We start from the raw sequence: 19936 nt of genomic DNA on the forward strand, positions 1-19936 counted from the left end.
GTGCATGAAGCTTTTGGTTGCATAACAGCGCAGTAGTGGAATACATGAATGAATAAAAGAAAAAACAAAGAAAAAAAATCTGGTTCAGTTTACCTGCTGATGCTGTCTTACTCCTTCTGTGATGTATCTGACTGCACTCTCCAATAGCTGAACACACAAGATCTAAAAACAGAGGTAAGAAACACTGTTACTGATACACTGTGTTAAACATCTTTACACACACGCAGAGGACTGCAAGGGGGCAAATGAATCCTAGCTTTGCATGGAAACAAGCAAGAACCATGGTGTTAAAAAGATACATTCATTAACATATTCTGTATACTGCACATTTATTACAACACCCCATTGCCATTTGATTTGTTGTGCGTATGAAATCAAACCACAGGCACTGAACAAACTGGAACATTGTCAATATAGGCAAATAAGCGGTTGTCTAATTTAATTGCTGACTAACAGACCACACATGCAATTCATTGAAAATAGTAAGAGTAAAGGAACAAATAGTTGTTAAGATGCCTAACTGAAAACACAAAGCGATTAAACATTTTCACACACGAGTGCCTGTTGTTTCTTTATCACTACTGATTAAAAATTAAAGTTTTCATGCAGGTAGGTACATAAATGATATAAATGACAAATCTTGAAGGGTTCTACTCCATTTACATATTATGTGTATTTTAATTTTGCCGTTCCTTTCCAGACTTCACTGTGCCTGCCTCAATGTTAGAAGCTCACTTCCTCTATAGGAGCAGACAATATTGATAGGACATTTTCCAGCTATTTCTCAGCAGGAAAGCACAGGACAGCTGCTGCTTCCAAACCTCTCTAAAGCAACAGAAAAGGCTTTCATGACAGCCCATAAAAGGTGCTTGTTCTAGTACTGTATTAACCCTTTGAGACACTGAAACCAACCGATTTGTTAGATGAAACATCAGCAAACATATTCCACTTTTGATCGGTTGTAACTTTTCGCAAGGTCATTTTTTGAAGCCTGTTGCTGATAAAGAGTTTGCACTCTCAGAAATCTATACATATTCATAGTCTTAATGGGGAACAAGACTTGCACGAAAGTCATCAATTGCATGAAAGGAACGTTACTGTACTGTGAAGGACGAGATGAGCTATCAGGTAGATCATCAATTATAAACCTCTTTCAATTTTAACATTGCAAGCATTTTCAATTCACTGTATGTTAAAAGGCACCCCGATTTTCATAAAAAAAACCCATAAAACACTGTTAGAGATTGTAGCCACCACACACGCTTCTAAAAGGTATAAAAAATGTATTGTAATTATGAATTTCAATATCGTACAATGGACCGGTTCCAATTCATTCAGATTGTTTTGCTCAGTTTATGGTGCTATACTCAATGTTACATAAAGCTACCAGTATCTTTCACAAAGTTATCTGTAGGACTCAAACAGTGTTTTAACACCTGGCTCCTTCAAGAGGAATCTTTGAAGAGATCAGTTTATAAATCCAGACTGGCTTTCTGTGCTGCACCAGCCCAGTCTGTGGAATATTAAGCTGCATGATGAAAGGTTTCTTAACGCTGGGATTGAAATGCTGTGAAGCAGCTTAGTAACCTGCTGCCGTCACAGCGAGGACAGCCCAGGAGACAAGCTGATGCTCATTAGAAACACATTCCAATAAGCCCCAGTCAGATTCAATACGACCAGCCCTACTCCTCCTGCCAGTATCTGTAAGCCCCAAGGCATTCGGACTGTTTCAGCGGTGCTGCTGTCAATGACAGCACCATCAAGATTTCTTTTAGCGTAAGCACCCTCCTTTATTTTTGTTCTCGTTATTTTTCAGTTCAGGATACAGCTTTTTTTAAAGTTCCAAATCACTTCCTATGTTGTACAGTCGTGTGCAAAGATTTGTCGTGTATATCCTTTATATACCTACCTGCATGTTAGACCTCTGTGCTTTAATTAGGCATCTTAAACAACTTCTGAAAAGTCTCCTGCATTTTACCATTTGTGGCTGTGTGTTCCTTTTCTCTTACTATTTTTCAATTAATTGCATGTGTGGCCTATTAAAGTCATCAATACAATTAGACAAGCACTAATTTGCCTATTTTGACAATTCTCCAAGATTTAAGTACAGTGATTTCATATGCACAACAAAACAAAACTACAGCAGCAATGAGGTATTCTAATATATTTGCACACTACTATAGGTCATAAGTTCTGACTGAATATCTAAATTAAAAGTATTAAAAATAAAAAATAAAAAGATAAACTTAAACTAGTGCCAATAAGTTGCAGGGAATTGATTTTAAATCCTTGGTTATCATTACAGATGTAGTGACCCACAATCATTTTCAATGTTACTGGACATTACAGGCACCTCTCCATAGCTGGGCTTTCTGTGCACTCGGAAGGCTGGCCTTGTTTATATCCCAGTTTGTTTACATTCCCCAACAGAATGCAAGGACACAAGCTTGCTACTACTACTAGCTGTCTCTGAGCCAAGCACACACGTTTCTTTTAAACGAGTCCTTCAAAACAGGACTTTGAAAAAGTGCATTCTCTTTTTTTTTTTTTTTTTTTTCAAACAATAGTCCCTGAAAATGAACCACAAGAAATACGCTGCGAGCCGCTCACCGGGAAGCGAATGAAGAGGTCGATGAACATGGCTCCCGAGAGAGCGCTCTTCCTCCTGGTCATGAAATCTGTCAGGGCTGCCTGGAACAGAGCCGCCACCCTCTCCTTATCCAGGCTCCCGACACACATGGACTGAAAGAGAACGGCTGGCATCAGAACATGCGTACAATATCTCAAAGGGGTTTCAATGGGAAAAAAGCTACTTGAATAATGCATCACCAAAAATCAACCAACTGCAGTGCTTTCTTCGTTCCTTCAACAGAGTCATATTTGATTAACTTTTACCACGAACTTCCTAGATCGGTGTCTGTAACACTCCCTCCCCCCCCAGAGCTGTTAAGCCTTGTATTTTTATAACCATCACAAGGTAGATGTTTGTTATGTAAATATACATGTAAACATTACGTTGTTGTGGTTCGTTGATTTAACCACCAATTCGTGTTGTCCCTGTTTGAACACCAAGTTCATGTTATATATTATAAAATCAAATGTCCAGTGCTGAAGTACATTTAGTGCATGTGTCTAAACCCGTGTCACCTGTAGCTAGTCAGTTATTTCTATTGGGTTGCAAGGCATCATACTCCAACCCCCTGAAAAACTGAGATATGGCAGCTACTATAAAAGGATATGGATGCCCTCTCCAAGCCATTATAACTAAGGAAGCAGAACACAAATGAACAGAGCCACTGGAAGATGCAGGGTAGATGTACCTGATCTGTGGGTGAGGTTTCTGCCTCCACTTTCTTCTGTTTCTTTGATTTGCCAGCAGGGGTCGCTGCAGGCGTGTCGGACGCATTTCCTTTCAGCACTCTCACCAGGTAGAGGGCAGCACTGAACACCAAAGAGAAGAGATTCAAGAGTGAAAAACAAAACCTGTGCATAGCTGAGACACTGGCATGAGGGCTTCTCCTGGATCTTCACTGCCGTGTGAAAGCGTTTCATACAATTAGTTTAAAATACTGAAGGTTCATATTCAATGCAAAATAAAATTGACATCACAGTGACACCTTCCTTTGTAATCACTGTATCCATGGAGATGTGACATCATAAAGCCCACGACCCTATAAAAAGCCAGTAACTTTCATCTAGCCAGTAGTGGTTGATAGTGTGATGAAGAGGTAAGTCCTGTTTTTCTTACTCTGCTGTTATTGGTAATGGCTTTTTAAAAAACATTTAACTGTCATAATTAATGCACCATACAGCTGCGTGGAATGAAATGACATCACAATGTAGCAACATTGCTATCAATGCTTGTTATATAATATGGCTATTCCATAACCTGACCCACATGTGAAGGGGCACATTAAAGACATTTCAAAACAGTCTTTGATACACTGATGTTTATCTGGGTTTAAAATGACCAATGAAAACTACTAGTGAGTATTTACCATTCATATAACAATTGAAAAAAAACATTCATTGAAAAGCAATTTCCAGCAAGTTAATGCAGTTCAAAGAACTTATTAATAAGGCAGTACTTTTTTGACTAATTTCACAGATTTCACAATTTCCGTGAAATTTCAAAGAATAGTGTAAATATACATGTTTTTTTTATCACTTAAAATAATTAGAGCAAACATTTGCCTTATTGACACACTACCTGTTACACTGAATTCATGAACCTGGCAGCTGGTTTAGTTTGCATCCGGTAAATGATTGAGCTTAAAAATGTCTTCAGTGGGGGCTCCCGAGTGGCACATCCAGTAAAAAGCACTCGCTAGAGTGCAGGATGCGCTCTATAGCCTAGACGTCGCCGAATAGCCTGTGGAATAGCCTGGACGTTCGAGTCCAGGCTATTCCACAGCCGACCGTGGACGGGAGCTTCCAGGGGGCGGCGCTCAATTGGCCGAGCGTCGCCCGGGGGGGGTGAGGGTTCGGTCGGCCAGGGTGTCCTCGGCTCACCGCGCAGCAGCGACCCCTGTAGTCTGGCCGGGCGCCTGCGGGCTTGCCTGTAAGCTGCCCAGAGCTGCGTTGTCCTCCGACGCTGTAGCTCTGAGGCGGCTGCACGGTGAGTTCGCAGTGTGTCTTCAGTGAAAAAGCCACCAGCTGCATCAAAGATCAGAAATATTTCTGCTAAAGATCTCTCTGTCCAGTACAAGAAGGGGAGATTTAAAATAAGAATAATTTGAAATACAGCCCTACTAAATTAATAATAATCAAAAAGATATTGTATAATTGGTATGCTAGTTCATAATTATCTTGCGATTCAGTGTTTAAAATTAAGGATGAATGGTTCCTGCACTCTGTGAGCAACAGCAATTCAAACATACAATAGTTAAGAATACGATTTTGGCACAGTGATTTCTTATACATTTCACATAAAAACAAAAATTCACTGAAAGGTCACAGAAAGGTCACTAAAGAATGTAGGTTTAGCTACATCAACATACACAAGAGCTTTTAAATAATACACAAAAAACAGAACTGGGGAAAACTGGTAAGCAGAATTTCTTCAAAATGTATTTATGTATTTCTCTATTGTTACTGCACTACGCGGTCATTTAGCTGATGAAGACCCTGAAGTCGACACCTGTTAGTGTCACGGCTGTAAGAGATGAAGACAGCAGAGTCGTGTGTGAAGCTGCCCACCTGAAATAGTAGAGAGACACGGAGGAGTCTGCCTGTTTCTGAGCTCTCGTTAGCAGCCTTTCCATCAGCTCGTGAAGCTCGTCCTTCCTGTCAGACACATTCCTGCAGTAGCGCTTGGTCTTGCACAGCTGATTCCTGTTGGGGGAGAAGAACGAGGACAAAGCTTTAACACGCTCTCTTCTCCAAACACTAGGAGTGAAAATCCTTGTGACTTTGCAAGAGGCTGGACAATAGGCTTAGACACACCTCCCATCAGTGGCACACAATTGCTGTACACACCAGGTCCTGCAATATTTGGACAAGCTGTTCTCAAGATTCAACTGATAAAATGTTAGTTGATTTATGTACTGAATAGTCTTACAGCGCCCTATTCTGAAGATTTGTTTTGGAGAGGAATTAAACGGTACAAGAACCAATGAAATGATTGTGCTGAGCAGCTTCTAGTTTATTTAAGCTATTTGAATTTGCCTTTGCAGCTGCTTGGAGCTGTAAAGCCCTGCTGTAAGGAATGAAAGGGCCGCGGGCAGCAGGAGCTGACCTGAAGATGTCAGCGGTCTTGCGGAGGAAGTCCTGCTCCTGCTGGCTGGACTCAGAGCCCATGCTGCCCTCTATGATGCCCAGAAGGGGCTCGATGATCCCGAACACCAGCGGGCTCTCCGCCTGCTTGGACAGGAACACCTCGATCAGATCCAGCACCTGACAACACAACACAAGCCTGTAAGACAATGCAAGTATCGCCACCAGGTCCAGGGATGGAAAGAAGACTCCCATTACACAGCAGTTTGATCCATTCCTGGTTTTACTATGAGTTTAACACCTGTGCTTGTTACCTGTAAACCGCAGCTAATCAAGCTTATAGTAAAACCTGGAATGGGTGAAACTGCTATGCAATAGGAGTCTTATTTCCACCCCTGAAGTCTGGAAATACAATATAACATTGGAAATCATAAAGTCTACATCCATGCATAAATGCAAGTGTGACAGAAATAACTGTACATATTGAAAGACAAGTGTCTCCATACAGTATATCCCCAGATTTACTCAATAATCTCAAGATGTTGCACTGAAGAAGGTCCTCATTATGTTGCAGGGCAGTAAACCAGCCATCTCAGCCAAACCCCTCAGTTGCTACACAAGTACATCTGACCTCGTCAATACAGATGCAGTTACTTAGCAGCTACCAGTGTGTCACGCTTCCAGACATCGCAGTTGAATGCCAGTCAATGGAGCCGGGTGGGGGAGCCCATGCGAGCCTCATTCATTCGTTACCTTGATTTTGAAATCCCTCACAAGGACCTTCTCTTTGCGCATGTTCTCCTTCTCGTCCTTCTTGGCCTGGATGCGCTTCTTCTGCTCGGAGAAGAGGGCCGAGATGTTCTGGTCCAGCTCCATCATCGTGTCGTCGTCCAGCTCCTCCTCATCGCTCTCGGCCCCTTCCATGTCCTGCAGAGCCGGAGGTGAGGGGTCATTGAGAAACGGCTGTGCACTAACCTCAAGCCTCCTCTCACTAGAAACCTTACAGGAGGTCAAGTCAGGCCCTCGCCTGCTTGTCAAGAGACTGAGCAGCAATTGTACATCGGGTTAGGATACCATGGTCTTTCAATGTCATGCAACACTGTGTATGTATAAAGCACTTGCTTGTCAGCAACATGCTGTTAATACAAAACGAGAGCCTTCAGTATCACTGTGACCATGTACAGGTGCTTCCCCTGTATCCTCTTCACCAGGGATATAGACCCACAGGGGGATAATAGTGTCCTAATCGACTCCATCCCTGCCAGGACTCACCAGAGCATTCTTCCCCTGCAGGACCTTCATCAGCTCCAGGCGGAAATTCTCATTCACTTTCTCTTTCTCCTCATCATCCTCATCCTCCTCTCCTCCACCCCCCTCCTCATCGTCAGAGCTGTCAGAGTCTTCCTCGGAGGAGTCGCTCCCCTCTCCCTCCTGCTCAAGCAAACACAGAACCGTCAGCCACACAGGCAGCAAATCCTCCCGCTGCTGTGCCTGCAGTGCATTCATTCCTCTTAGACCTGTGAGACACTGTATCGCAATCCAGTAATCACACTATACCAGAGGTCTCTGGACAACCTTTTAAAAACTACCAGAATATGGGCATCACCAATCAGACATATTAGAAAAAAATAGAATCACATAAGACAGTTTTAACAGGAGCATTGTCACAGGAGTGTGTAGAGTTTAAAGGAAATCCCGCAACTTGCATATAAAAAAAAATACATTACAAAAAAAACACGCGTTTTGGTTTAGCAGTGCCTTCATCAGACTCAAAGCAGACAAAGGACTGGCAAACTAGTATACATTCCCATAACAAGCAAATTAGCAAAATCAATTAGTTAATAAAGATTAATTAAAAGACAAATAGACAAAAATCTTAATTTAAACCTCTTGGTTTTTAAACTCTGGCAGTTGTGAAACCCAATGATCTGTTTCGAGTTTACGGCAGACAGCAGGTAGCCCTCTGTGTGCTGATCAATGTGAGGAAGCTGAGCTGTGAAATCCTGTGTGTGTGTGCTGATCAACGTGAGGAAGCTGAGCTGTGAAAGCCTGTGTGTGTGCTGATCAATGTGAGGAAGCTGAGCTGTGAAAGCCTGTGTGTGTGCTGATCAATGTGAGGAAGCTGAGCTGTGAAAGCCTGTGTGTGTGCTGATCAATGTGAGGAAGCTGAGCTGTGAAAGCCTGTGTGTGTGCTGATCAATGTGAGGAAGCTGAGCTGTGAAAGCCTGTGTGTGTGCTGATCAATGTGAGGAAGCTGAGCTGTGAAAGCCTGTGTGTGTGCTGATCAATGTGAGGAAGCTGAGCTGTGAAAGCCTGTGTGTGTGCTGATCAATGTGAGGAAGCTGAGCTGTGAAAGCCTGTGTGTGTGCTGATCAATGTGAGGAAGCAGAGCTGTGAAAGCCTGTGTGTGTGCTGATCAATGTGAGGAAGCAGAGCTGTGAAAGCCTGTGTGTGTGTGCTGATCAATGTGAGGAAGCTGAGCTGTGAAAGCCTGTGTGTGTGCTGATCAATGTGAGGAAGCTGAGCTGTGAAAGCCTGTGTGTGTGTGCTGATCAATGTGAGGAAGCTGAGCTGTGAAAGCCTGTGTGTGTGTGCTGATCAATGTGAGGAAGCTGAGCTGTGAAAGCCTGTGTGTGTGCTTATCAATGTGAGGAAGCTGAGCTGTGAAAGCCTGTGTGTGTGCTGATCAATGTGAGGAAGCAGAGCTGTGAAAGCCTGTGTGTGTGCTGATCAATGTGAGGAAGCAGAGCTGTGAAAGCCTGTGTGTGTGTGCTGATCAATGTGAGGAAGCTGAGCTGTGAAAGCCTGTGTGTGTGTGCTGATCAATGTGAGGAAGCTGAGCTGTGAAAGCCTGTGTGTGTGCTGATCAATGTGAGGAAGCTGAGCTGTGAAAGCCTGTGTGTGTGTGCTGATCAATGTGAGGAAGCTGAGCTGTGAAAGCCTGTGTGTGTGCTGATCAATGTGAGGAAGCTGAGCTGTGAAATCCTGTGTGTGTGCTGATCAATGTGAGGAAGCTGAGCTGTGAAAGGTACCTCCTCCTCATTGTCCGCAGGCTTCTTCTCTTTCTTCTGTTTCCTGGAGTCTTTCTGGTCCGTCACCACCACACCACTCTCCTCTTCGTCCTTCTCAGGGTCCAGAACCTGTAGGGGGGACAGCGAAAAAACACAGTCAGCCACCTGCCCAGCTTGCTATGTATACATTCATTTCTGCATCCTATCTGGACATCTTTATTCACCTGTTCTATGGGTACACGCAATCAAATTCAGACTTTTTTTTTTTTCTTTAAATACAGCTTTCCTTTGCTGCAACGTAACTATTTTATATATTTTGACGCATCGCAGGACTACCCCCTATCGTATTAAAAGGGCTGTCTATAGCACTATCTCAAACCCTGCTCTTCCCTACCACACCCACCAATAGCCTCCCCTTTCTCCCCTCCTACTCACATCCAGGATGATCTGAAGGGCCCTCTGGGTGACGTGTGGACACATCCTCCCGAAGACAGTCTTGGAGACCTGTCTCATGAGGCGACTGGGCTGAGACAGCAGGGTAAGGAGGATCTCCACCATCACCTCCACCCATTGGGGCTCCTCGCTCTCCTCCGACGAGGCTGAAACACACGGGGTGGGACACTGTCAGATGCACCACAGAGCCCGATACACAGGACTGGCAAAGACGCGTACAGCTCTGCGTGTGACATGCCATTAGCCATGCTGGTCCACATACAAGATCTGCAGAGTGCAGCAGTTCAAACTCACTTCAAAACGCTGCCTCAGTGAGTACAGTCAATGGACAATATTATTATTATTATTATTATTATTATTATTATTATTATTATTATTATTTATTTCTTAGCAGACGGCCTTATCCAGGGCGACTTACAATCGTAAGCAAATACAATTCAAGTATCACAGTACAAGTAATAATACAATTAAGAGCAAGATAAAAACAATGACTTTGGTATCACAGATGCTTACCTGTTGCCTTTTTCTTTTTGGATTTTTTCTCCTGGGCATTTTCCAGGCAGTTCTGCAGATCATTTATCAGTTCCACACTTTCTTCCGGAGTCTTGTAGTGCAAACGAAGAAGAATTTTAGTACAGGGTCCTGACAGCTAATGTGATTGAACACTTTCCAAAAGCACTTCAAACAGATTACTCTTTCAGTGAACAACTGTTTTAAATACAAATTTTTCAGGGTACCTTGAACAGATGGATGCCCACAAGCAGGAAGAGCTGCTGGAAGGCTGCAGTCTCCATGTTCTGGGATTTCTTTGCCTTTTTATGAAGTGCCTCCACTGACTGCAACATCCTGTCAAGCAATCCAACATGAAAGGTTAGTACAATTGTACCATTAAAAAAAAAAAAAAGTCCTGTCCCTGTTCGGAAACTCACTGCTCTACTGCACAGGGGTGGAAAAAAAGACTCCAATTGCATAGCAGTTTGATCCATTCCTGGTTTTACTAGGAGTTTAAGACAGACACACCTCCCCTATACATTGGGGCTAATCAAGCACATATTAAAACCTGGAATGGGTGAAACTGCTATGCAATGGGAGTCTTATTAGCATCCCTTTTGTGGACCTCTTTTCCACTGTATTTAATGAAGTCAATTTGGGGAAAACACCAGTGCGATTAATATAAAGTTATGAAGATCCACCATTGTTTTTTATCATTAAGCTGCCCAGCCATTACTAATGGCAAAGTGAGGCTATGTGCAGTTTTGTCTTTGCCCTCACCTGTCCCAGGCCTCCCTCTGCTCCTTGCTGAAGGGTCTGGCCGCTTGGACGTGTTTGCTCTGGCTGAGCAGGACGCTGGCGTACTGGACGATGCAGAAGATCCACAGGGTGCCGTCGGCAGTGACCCCCTGGACGTGCCTCTCATTGAGGGCAGCCACCTCGGGGGAGTCGCCCATCAGGGGGAGGTGGTTCAGGTGCTGGAGGAGCCTGGAGGAGGGGAAAGTCAGGACTGACTCTGGGTAACAGCACAGGCTGCACCCTACACACCTCAGCTAGGAATCTTTCTAAATCGTTAAACTGGTTGAAAACTGTTTCTCACACCAGGGGATACTGCAGGGAGCACCAGAAGAATGCTTTCTATGTCTCTAACTCGGGAGTTACTTACATTTTCTGATGGATTGCATTAAGTTTTGAGTGCATGCAGCTTGTCTAGACTTTTGTTAAAGAAACTAGCAGAAGTTTATGGGCTGGTTTCACAGACCCTGGTTAGCACTAATCTTGGCCTAAGAAACTAGCCCTAACAGTTTCATGAATAAAACACATGCCTTAAGAGTCTAAGGATATACAGCAGTGTGCACATTTATTTGAACACCCCATTGCTTCTGTAGTTTTGATTTGTTGTGCACATGAATTCAAACTACTGTAACTGAATCTTAGAAAGTTGTCAACATAGACAAATTAGTTATTGTCTAATTTAATTGATGACTTTAATAGACCACACATGCAATTCATTTAAAATAGTAAGAGAAAAGGAACACAGAGCCACAAATGGTAAAATGCATGAGACGTTTTAGAAGTTGTTTAAGATGCCTAATTAAAACACAAAGTGGTCTAAGATTTTCACACGATTGCCTATTGTTTCTATATCACTGATTACTGACTGAAATGCTCAGGTTTTCATGCAGGTAGGTTTATAAAGGATATAAATGACAAATCTTGAGGTGTTCCGATGCATTTGCACACTGCTGTACCTTATAAGTTATCGTATCACATTATAAAAGGAGGATGGATAGTTCACTCTATGAAATGCATCAGTTTTAAAGGGTTTCTTCAGTGTGAAAGCACACAGTTGGATGGAGCTGCGTACCCAAAGAAGGAGTTTGCGATGACGCTGCGGGTCTGCTCATCCAGAGGCACTGCCAGGGAGCTCTCAGTCTCTGGGATCACCGGGTTAGACTTCACGACTTTGAAGAAAGCGTGAAAAAAAATAAACCTGGAAAATACAAACAGAGGAATGTAACCGGGTTACTGGAATCCCAGATACTCTATTATTTTTAAAGAGAGACTTTTTTCATGACAATCAGGTTTGCTATATAAAGCAACTTTAATTAATTGTCTGAACCACACTCCACAGCTTCTCCAATTTCTTCCTTCGCCCATGGCATGTGGCCCCTCACCTTGCAATGTCCATGACCAGGTCCTCCTCCTTCTTGACCAGGGGGTTATCCACGATGGAGATGAGACGTGGGACGATCCACTTGCGCAGGCGGAACACACAGTGCTGGGTCCTGCACACGACAGGGCATTCAACAAGTTACACTGTGAGCAGCAATACAGCGATAAAAACAGGAATAGCAGAGATCAAAAATCCTTACTCTGATTTTTACCACCAACTTGAAATAAGAAACTTTACAAATTAGTAAAATCGGCAATTGATTTGACCGTGTTTTTCTCCCAATTTGAAATGTCCAATTGTACTTTAGGCTCAACTCACCGCTACCACCCCTGCGCTGACTCGGGAGCAGCGAAGACGAACACACGCTGTCCTCCACAGCGTGTGCAGTCAGCCGACCGTTTCTTTACACACTGCAGGCCCAAAACTACAGCGTCGGAGGACAACGCAGCTCTGGGCAGCTTACAAGCAAGCCCGGAGGCGCCTGGCCAGTCTAACGGGGTCGCTTGTGCTCCAAGGACACCCTGGCCGACCTAAGCGCTCAGCCAATTGTGTGCCGGCCCCTGGGAGCTCCTGTCCACGGTCGGCAGTGGAATAGCCTGGACTCTAACCGGCAACCTCCAAGCTATAGGGCGCATCCTGCACTCCACCCGGAGCATCTTTACCGGATGCGCCACTCGGGAGCCCCATGTGGTTCGTTTTTGATAAGTCACCCACCTGTCTCCCTTCTCCTGGTTCTGCTGCTGCCGCTTGGTGCTGAAGTCCATGCAGGTGTCCAGCTGGGGGTTGGAGAACATGTCCTTGAGCCAGTCCACGTAGCGCAGCAGCACGGGCAGCTGCAGGTGCCGCACCACCTTCCAGTAGCTGGGCACCACCGGGTAGCCCTGGTTGGTGAGGCTGGAGAAGGCCACCATCACTGCAAACTGCTTCTCCGGGTCAGGGCAGCCCTCCAGGAATGAGTCCACATAGCTCTCCATCTCCGGGGCAAACTTGAACCGATCAGGGAGCTGGAGCAGAACAGACAAGAGAACCATCAGCAAGGGGGAAGCAAGAAGCAGGGCTATCGACAAGCTTCACGCACCTCTAACACCCAGGTTTGAATCAGGCTTGTATGCTACCAGTGAATTCAACCCCATATGTACATTAGAGGTATCAATATCACAAGACCACAAGATGCAGAGCCTGCTCGCGGTCCAGGACTGAATGACAGGGCAGGTCCAGATCAGGATCTACAAGAACTGGATCTATTTTGAGAGGCATAGCTCCAGGGGAAAATTTCATGACGGGGTGGTAACATCACAGAGTACAGCGGATGCTGCTGCACAGTAAAGTTCGGCCACTAGATGGCGCTGTGGTAGGTGGACCCAAGCGTTCCACCCACTAACACCAAGCATGGATAAAGATCTGTTTTAATTGCAGCGAGTAAGGGGAGATCAGCATTTCAGTTTAAAAGAAAAACAAGAAACAAGAAACATCAAACAAGCTGGCTTACCTGAGCTGTCACCACATGTTCTCCATAGTGTTTCATCACCTCCCCACCCAGAACGCACTTAAGCTGGTTGAAGGAAAGCAGAGGAAGAGCGCTGCCCAGGAGCCGATAACACATGTAGCTAAACAGAAAGGACAGTAACGTTAGGCAGGGCTTCAATTCACAAGGGAAACAGCTGAAAACAGAAGCAAGTTGAGGAGCAAAGAAATTACAAATACTACTATATAATCATGTAGAAAAGTAATCTGCAAAGAGACTACGGGTTTGAGATAAGCTTGGGAGGAACCAGTTGGATTTTCAAGTTTCAAAGCTTTCCTATAACCCTCCCTAACCAATCACAGATTTTGTTTCTTACACCTCGAGAGATAGAAAACACTCTTCCATGCAGCAGGACGCATTTTATTTGTTTCAGACAGTCAATGCATTACATAACAACCTTCAATACATGACATAATGTACTGATGCAGTTTTAACACTCAACTGTGCAGCACTGCCCATCCACACTCTCTCACCCTCATACCCTTACCTGCTCGGTCCTAGCTGGTCTTTTAAGAGCCCGTTAATGACAGCTTCCTTCCAGAACAGGTCAAAGGAGTTTTCCTTCAGAGCCACTTTCAGCAGGTCCAGGCCAACAGGGGGCATCGTGCGGTCTTTCTTCACAGACTTCGCCGTGGTTTTCAGCACTTCTACTAGCCTGGAAACGACACACTGAGGGTAAGAGCCAGGGCGAGACTCGAGGGCACTTCTCAGTTTAAATGCAACTGCAAACTAACACTGAGAAGCTGACGACTCCCAATGGTTTTTCTCTAGCAGACCCTGTTGAAAGGATATGACCGTATTAACTGAACTCAGGCCCATCCTGTTCTGCCTCAAAGGCTTTTTGTGTATGTAGTTTTTTTTTTCACACATTTTCTCAAGTCTGTTATGGAACTACTGCCCCCACAAGCACTGTGCATCAGGCCAGCCAGTGAGCTTTCATTTCATTCAAAAGTGCTTCTTTGAATGACAGATACAAGTACATATTTTTTTTTTCAAAATTGGTGTTACCAAAATGTCTTTTCTTCTGAAAGTTACTCTTTCTGTAGAGAATCTCAGCTAATTACCATCTTTTCCAAACTGGAAATACAGATTTAAATAGAAGTGATAACTAGTCTGTGGGTTTAAAACTGCTTGGTACAGTAGAACCTGAAGAGATACAAACCCCTTGGGAATGGAAGCTGTTTGTAACTCTGAAATCAGTTTTCAGTGGTTTTAATAAATGTGTACACCTGCTATTAATGAGGCGAATAATACAAAGATACAGCACAGTAATACGGACATCGTTATGGTTTGAAAGGCTTTAAAACCGTACTATACATGGGGAACAAGTACAATTAACTTACTATTCAAATTTGAACTGTAGCAAAAACACAGATTTCAACTTCCAGGAAAACCTGGGTGAACGTAGTGTACGTTGTTATTTTATTTTAAATAAAATGCATTTGGGCAGCTTGGGGGGGAATCCTTTTTTTTAAAACTAAAATGTTCCTAGTAAAACTGCCCATGCTTGCTTTGAAATCTGCCTCACCTCTGTCTGGATACATTTGTTGCTACAGTAATTTTGCCTTCTCCTTTGCAAACTGTTGGGAATATTTTTTTTTGTCTTTTTCCAATATCGTTGGCAATTTCCCAATATCGCATTCCCATTGCTAAGTATGACCGATGAGCTTGTAAGTTTGGGGATGGTAACGCCGAGGTCCTGCTGTTAAGAGAGTACTGTGACAGTCCAATCTGTACTGCTTCACATGTCTTACTTGGGGATGTTGTCTGCCGTGACGACACTGGAAGCTCCCAGCAGGTTCTTCAGTTTCTTGGGTTTCAGCACGCCTGGGAATCTCTGTATCGCCACAAGCAGCAGGTGCAGCTGCTCAGGGGTGCTGAACGCAGAGGAGAGGTCGCTCTTCAGCGCCCCCAACAGGACCTCTTCAAACACTGCCTCTGGAGTCTGCCAGCAACAACTCACACAATCAGCTGGGGTCACAATTTAACAGGAAGTACTGTACTGCTATCATGGCTTCCAATAGACTTTTGCAATTTCATTTTGTAGTTTGTTTGATTACATGATGTAAATAAATGATGTTCATATAGTTGTTTTATTATCTCATTCCTAAACTTTTGACCCATTATTGCAAAAATCTTAGAAGCAGAGCCCTCTGTGCTCAGGGACAATTGCATGAAATAACTACACACAGTGAACTTTCCTTCTCTGGCTTATTCAACAGTAGTACATCTCACTCCATCACTACAGTAAAACATTTCAATGTTAAAGAAAGCAGCTCGCCTCTGACAAGATGTCCACCATGGTCTTCCGGGGGAGGTCCTTGAGGTGCTCCCTGAACTGGGCAAGACTCTGCAGCAGCTGAACCGACTCCAGCACCACCCTGGGCTCCTGTCAGCAACACAGACACACACACCAGCCGCTCAGATCACATCCCAGCCCATCAGCACAGCTTCCCCGCCTCCAACGTTCATTAAAAACCAAACCATCTTGCAACTCCAGTCACTGTTACAGGTAAACAAGCATGCTTAATAAGTGGCTCTTTCCTTTCATCCTACGGCCATTTTTTACATATACAGTCGGGTGCAAATGTATTAGAACGCCTCAAGACATTTATATCCTTTATATACCTACCTGGCTGTGAGAATTTCAATTTTCGGTCAGTGATATAGAAACAGTAGGCACTCGTGTGTGAAAATGTTAGACCACTTTGTGCTTTAACTAGGCATCTTAAACAACTTCTAAAAAGTCTCATTTTACCATTTGTGGCTCTGTGTTCCTTTTCTCTTACTATTTAAAATTAATTGCATGTGTGGCCTATTAAAGTCATCAATTGAATTAAACAATCACTAATTTGACAATTTTCAGTTCCAGTGGTGTGATTTCATATGCACAACAAATCAAAACAGAAGCAATGGGGTGTCCTAATACATTTGCACACAAATGTACACTTAACTTAAATCACTTCAATATTTACTATTCTGCCACCTATTCACTTCCACAGCACTCCGAGTCCCAGCCCACCATTGCTGTGTTAAGCTGGGTGAGTCGCTTGTGTCAGGCCTTTCTGCTCACCACCAGGTCTGCTCTTTGAATTACCTTCGTGAGTCGTCCCGATTGGGACAGGGACAGGACACCAAAGAAGTTTCCAAACGCAGCATTCCGTACAAGTTTCTGTGAAAAACGAAAGCAAAAGAAGTTCAGGAGGTTGTGTTTACAGTATGAACGGCAGGGAAAGACATTAGACAATGTGTTCCAGGTTTTACTTCACATCATAGCAAACTCCGACAAGCCAAGGAGTACAAGCTTGGGTATGACTGATTAAAATAACAGCACAGCCTAGGATAGCCAGAACAGTAATGGAAGACTTTATCGTACCAGAGAGGTGCTCTGCGTGCGGTAGAGAGAAACAGATGCACATTTCAAATACCTTTAGAAAATAATAAACTACCACTTTTTTTAAGCAAAAAAACTACATTGTCCCTCACCTTTCCGGACCACTAAATGCAGCGCTCCAGATAAGGTTTTGAGCCATTTACTCTCCAATTTAGACTGTCAGTAAAATGTATTTTGGGTGAGTAAAATGCAACATTACCTTGAAGTCATGAGTACTTTCAATAAATACTGTTCGTACTTTAATGCTAACTTATGGGGTATGCATGAACTACAGACTTGCATTTGAACTGTAGTGTTACTTTGAGCTACTTTGAGTACAAAAACTTGCTGTTACAATAAAAACAATTATTCTTGTTTGCTTTATTGACTACACAAGGCTGTGAAGCAAATAAACACAGAAACAGAACATAATATTGTACTCCTTATTGGTTGTCTTTCTATAGTAATATAAAGCATCCTCACTGTGGTAAGCTGCTTGCCCTCCCCATGCCCATGCTCCCCCCCCTCGCCCTCCCCATGCCCATGCTCCACCCCCTCGCCCCCCCTCCCCTTGCCCATGCCCCCTCCCTCCCCATCCCACCCTCCCTCCCCCCCATGCCCCATGCCCCATGCCCCATGCCCCATGCCCCATGCCCCATGCCCCATGCCCCATGCCCCATGCCCTTACCTTCTTCACTTTCTGTGGGTCGTGTTTTTCCTTTATCTGGTCCAGCACAGACTGCAGCGGGACGTCTTCAAACACCTGCAGGACCTACAAGACCAGACTCATTTGATTGTGTGCTGTTATATTATGAGAACACTCCTGCAGTTCAATAAAGCTGTTAAGCCAGCATTCTGAAGTTGTAAAACCAAGATTCGTCCAACAATGGTTAAAACTAAATCAGTGCAATGAGGACCTGCTGTTGAGTAAGTAATGGTACTCTCCACAGCACAAATACCCGGGAGTTATGGACTCACTTATGGATCTTTTATGGATCCTTTGGCTCCAGCACTTAGTAATCTCTAGCATGCCCCTCTGCCTCCAGCATTACGGCTGTACTGCTCCCCTGAATAATCCGTTTTCCCCGAGGCTGCTCTACCCCAGCGTACATTCCCACACTGACCTGTGCCAGGGCCAAGCTGAATCCGGGGCGTGCAGTTTCTCTTGTGGCTGCCAGTCCTTCCACCAATCTCTTCAGAGTGTACCTCAACTCATCCTCCTGGGAACAGCAAGGGGAACACAACTCCAAGTGTTAGTCTGCTATCGCGACTGAATCAATGACTTGTAGGGTAAAGCATGTTTCAGCTGCTTTGGCATTGGTTTCCTGCATTCTTCCACAGTTTGGGCTTCAGTTTCAGTTTTGTTCAGTACTAGCACTCATCTTATTTCTTTATATGTCCCCAATGCAGTCAGAGCAGCCAGGATACAAGATTCTGGATCAGCTTGAAAACTGTCTCCCACTAAATAGGAGGTCTTATAAATGACATCATTAACTTATATCGCACAGGAAGCACAACAAATTAAAACAGGAAAGAAATAAGGGGACTGATAATTCCAATACAGGCTCAACAGGTAAACAAACCTCCTTCACTGTGTCACACGCATATAAAGGTAGGCAAACAATTTAAAACGGTACTGTGCGATTTATTATACATTATTTACGTATTTTACATTAGAAAAAAAAGTTCAGTGCAGGTATTTGACAGTTCGAGCAAAGGCAGTAGTCGTCGTAGTTCTGTACAGGAATCGATATATGGGGCTTTCAAACAACTTATGGGTAGCCATTGCGAAGGAATAAGCGGAGATGACTATAGATGTAAAATGTTTCATTTTGAAAATATGAAGTCAAATTAATAGTTTGCGATGGTTTTAATGCAAGTGACAGTTTCCAGGAATAGTCGTTCAAAACAATTTGTCTAGATTCAATTCCACCGTGTGCATCGTGTCACTCGTGCAACGCAGCTGTGGAAGCCACGTGGGATACACTTTTGTGACGCAGACACGGTGTGTGTAAGCTGTACTACCTGTATCGTTAACATCGTCGTGAGAACTATTTTCTTGCACTTTCCCTACAAACTGTATGTTTCAATCTTAAGATATCCTTGAATACTGCTCTTCACGTGTTTCACAGATACCATATGACCTGCACGCTTCACGCAGTCAGCACACTGTAGATTAGTCTCCTTACCTTCTCGCTGTTTTTCAGATACTGGACGAGATTTTCTATGGCTTGCAGACGGATTTCCTGCTCTGGTTTGGCGATGTCCCAGAAGAAATCCAGAAACTCTCTGTTCTGCTTCAAGATTCCCTTGGCATCGGTAACTTTGGGACGAATCGGTTCAGTCTCTATCTCCCCCATGTTGCTCTCTCCTCCGGCCATGCTGCGTGGACTGCGTGCGCACACCATAGCAACCGGCGCCGCCCCTTCCGGGTCAATCGGAAAGTGTGATTACAATCGAGACTAGCTAAAAACTGACATAGCAAGAAGGTACTTAGGCTGAGGGATGTGTTGTCATATTTACAGAGAAATATTATTCCTTTCTTTTTTTACTTTATCATAAAAGTTGCCCTGCATGTTTGCTTCCACTCCCCAGCTGTACTTGAAAAGTTTAAAAATCCTGCTTGGAATAGGTTTACCAGATTTGCATTTAAACAAGACATCCATACGTTTCTTTATTTTATTTTTGTATAATAAATGACTGTGCTGTCAAAACGCTGAACACTTTCAAACACTTTTACTGTTTCTGACTGGGACAAAAATATGAAGGCTGAAAACTGGGGCAATGCCATCTCCCCCTGGACGTCTGGTAAGCCTCGCTTGAAGCCCTGTCAGCCCGTGCAGCAGTAGGAGGTTATACGTGAAATATTCAACAAGAGCCCTGTCCAATATCTGAAGAAAGTAGTCAACTTCTAACTCCTTAAGTGACCCCCTGCTTGGCTACATGGCTGAGTTTAATAGGCACTGTTCTCATCAGCATCAATGGAAACCGGTAGTCTTTGTACAAATTAAAAGAAGCGGTTAGTGGTTTGAGTAAAAATCCTACTGTCTGTATTGAACAAAATTAAATAAAAAATATACATTTTACTGTTTTTTTAAGCACATTGACCCTCAAAAGATGTAATAATGTAAGAATAATGCAGCTAGCCGGAGTCAGGGATTCCAGTGAGTGCTGAATCGTGTTGCATGCTG

General features: G+C 43.8%; 1 protein-coding gene across 1 annotated transcript in view; it reads right to left on the reverse strand.

Annotated features, from left to right (window-relative positions):
* LOC117429014 (myb-binding protein 1A-like protein) overlaps positions 1 to 19215 on the reverse strand; it is a 32865-nt gene extending 13650 nt beyond the window's left edge. The window contains exons 1-23 of the mRNA XM_034048114.3: positions 18935 to 19215; positions 17870 to 17965; positions 17434 to 17517; positions 16470 to 16544; positions 15654 to 15761; positions 15127 to 15317; positions 13860 to 14027; positions 13337 to 13454; positions 12562 to 12851; positions 11849 to 11959; positions 11539 to 11664; positions 10452 to 10658; positions 9917 to 10025; positions 9693 to 9783; positions 9162 to 9325; positions 8748 to 8855; positions 6988 to 7146; positions 6469 to 6642; positions 5738 to 5895; positions 5200 to 5334; positions 3321 to 3441; positions 2611 to 2742; positions 94 to 162 (exon numbers count right to left, since the gene is read on the reverse strand). Coding sequence (XP_033904005.3) covers positions 94 to 162; positions 2611 to 2742; positions 3321 to 3441; positions 5200 to 5334; positions 5738 to 5895; positions 6469 to 6642; positions 6988 to 7146; positions 8748 to 8855; positions 9162 to 9325; positions 9693 to 9783; positions 9917 to 10025; positions 10452 to 10658; positions 11539 to 11664; positions 11849 to 11959; positions 12562 to 12851; positions 13337 to 13454; positions 13860 to 14027; positions 15127 to 15317; positions 15654 to 15761; positions 16470 to 16544; positions 17434 to 17517; positions 17870 to 17965; positions 18935 to 19153 — 3213 coding nt within the window. The 5' untranslated portion in view covers positions 19154 to 19215. The remainder of the gene's footprint in view (positions 1 to 93; positions 163 to 2610; positions 2743 to 3320; positions 3442 to 5199; positions 5335 to 5737; positions 5896 to 6468; positions 6643 to 6987; positions 7147 to 8747; positions 8856 to 9161; positions 9326 to 9692; positions 9784 to 9916; positions 10026 to 10451; positions 10659 to 11538; positions 11665 to 11848; positions 11960 to 12561; positions 12852 to 13336; positions 13455 to 13859; positions 14028 to 15126; positions 15318 to 15653; positions 15762 to 16469; positions 16545 to 17433; positions 17518 to 17869; positions 17966 to 18934) is intronic.
* Between the last annotated feature and the right edge of the window lie 721 nt (positions 19216 to 19936).

This window comes from Acipenser ruthenus, chromosome 24 (assembly GCF_902713425.1).
Source record: "Acipenser ruthenus chromosome 24, fAciRut3.2 maternal haplotype, whole genome shotgun sequence".
Taxonomy (NCBI): Eukaryota; Metazoa; Chordata; class Actinopteri; order Acipenseriformes; family Acipenseridae; genus Acipenser; species Acipenser ruthenus.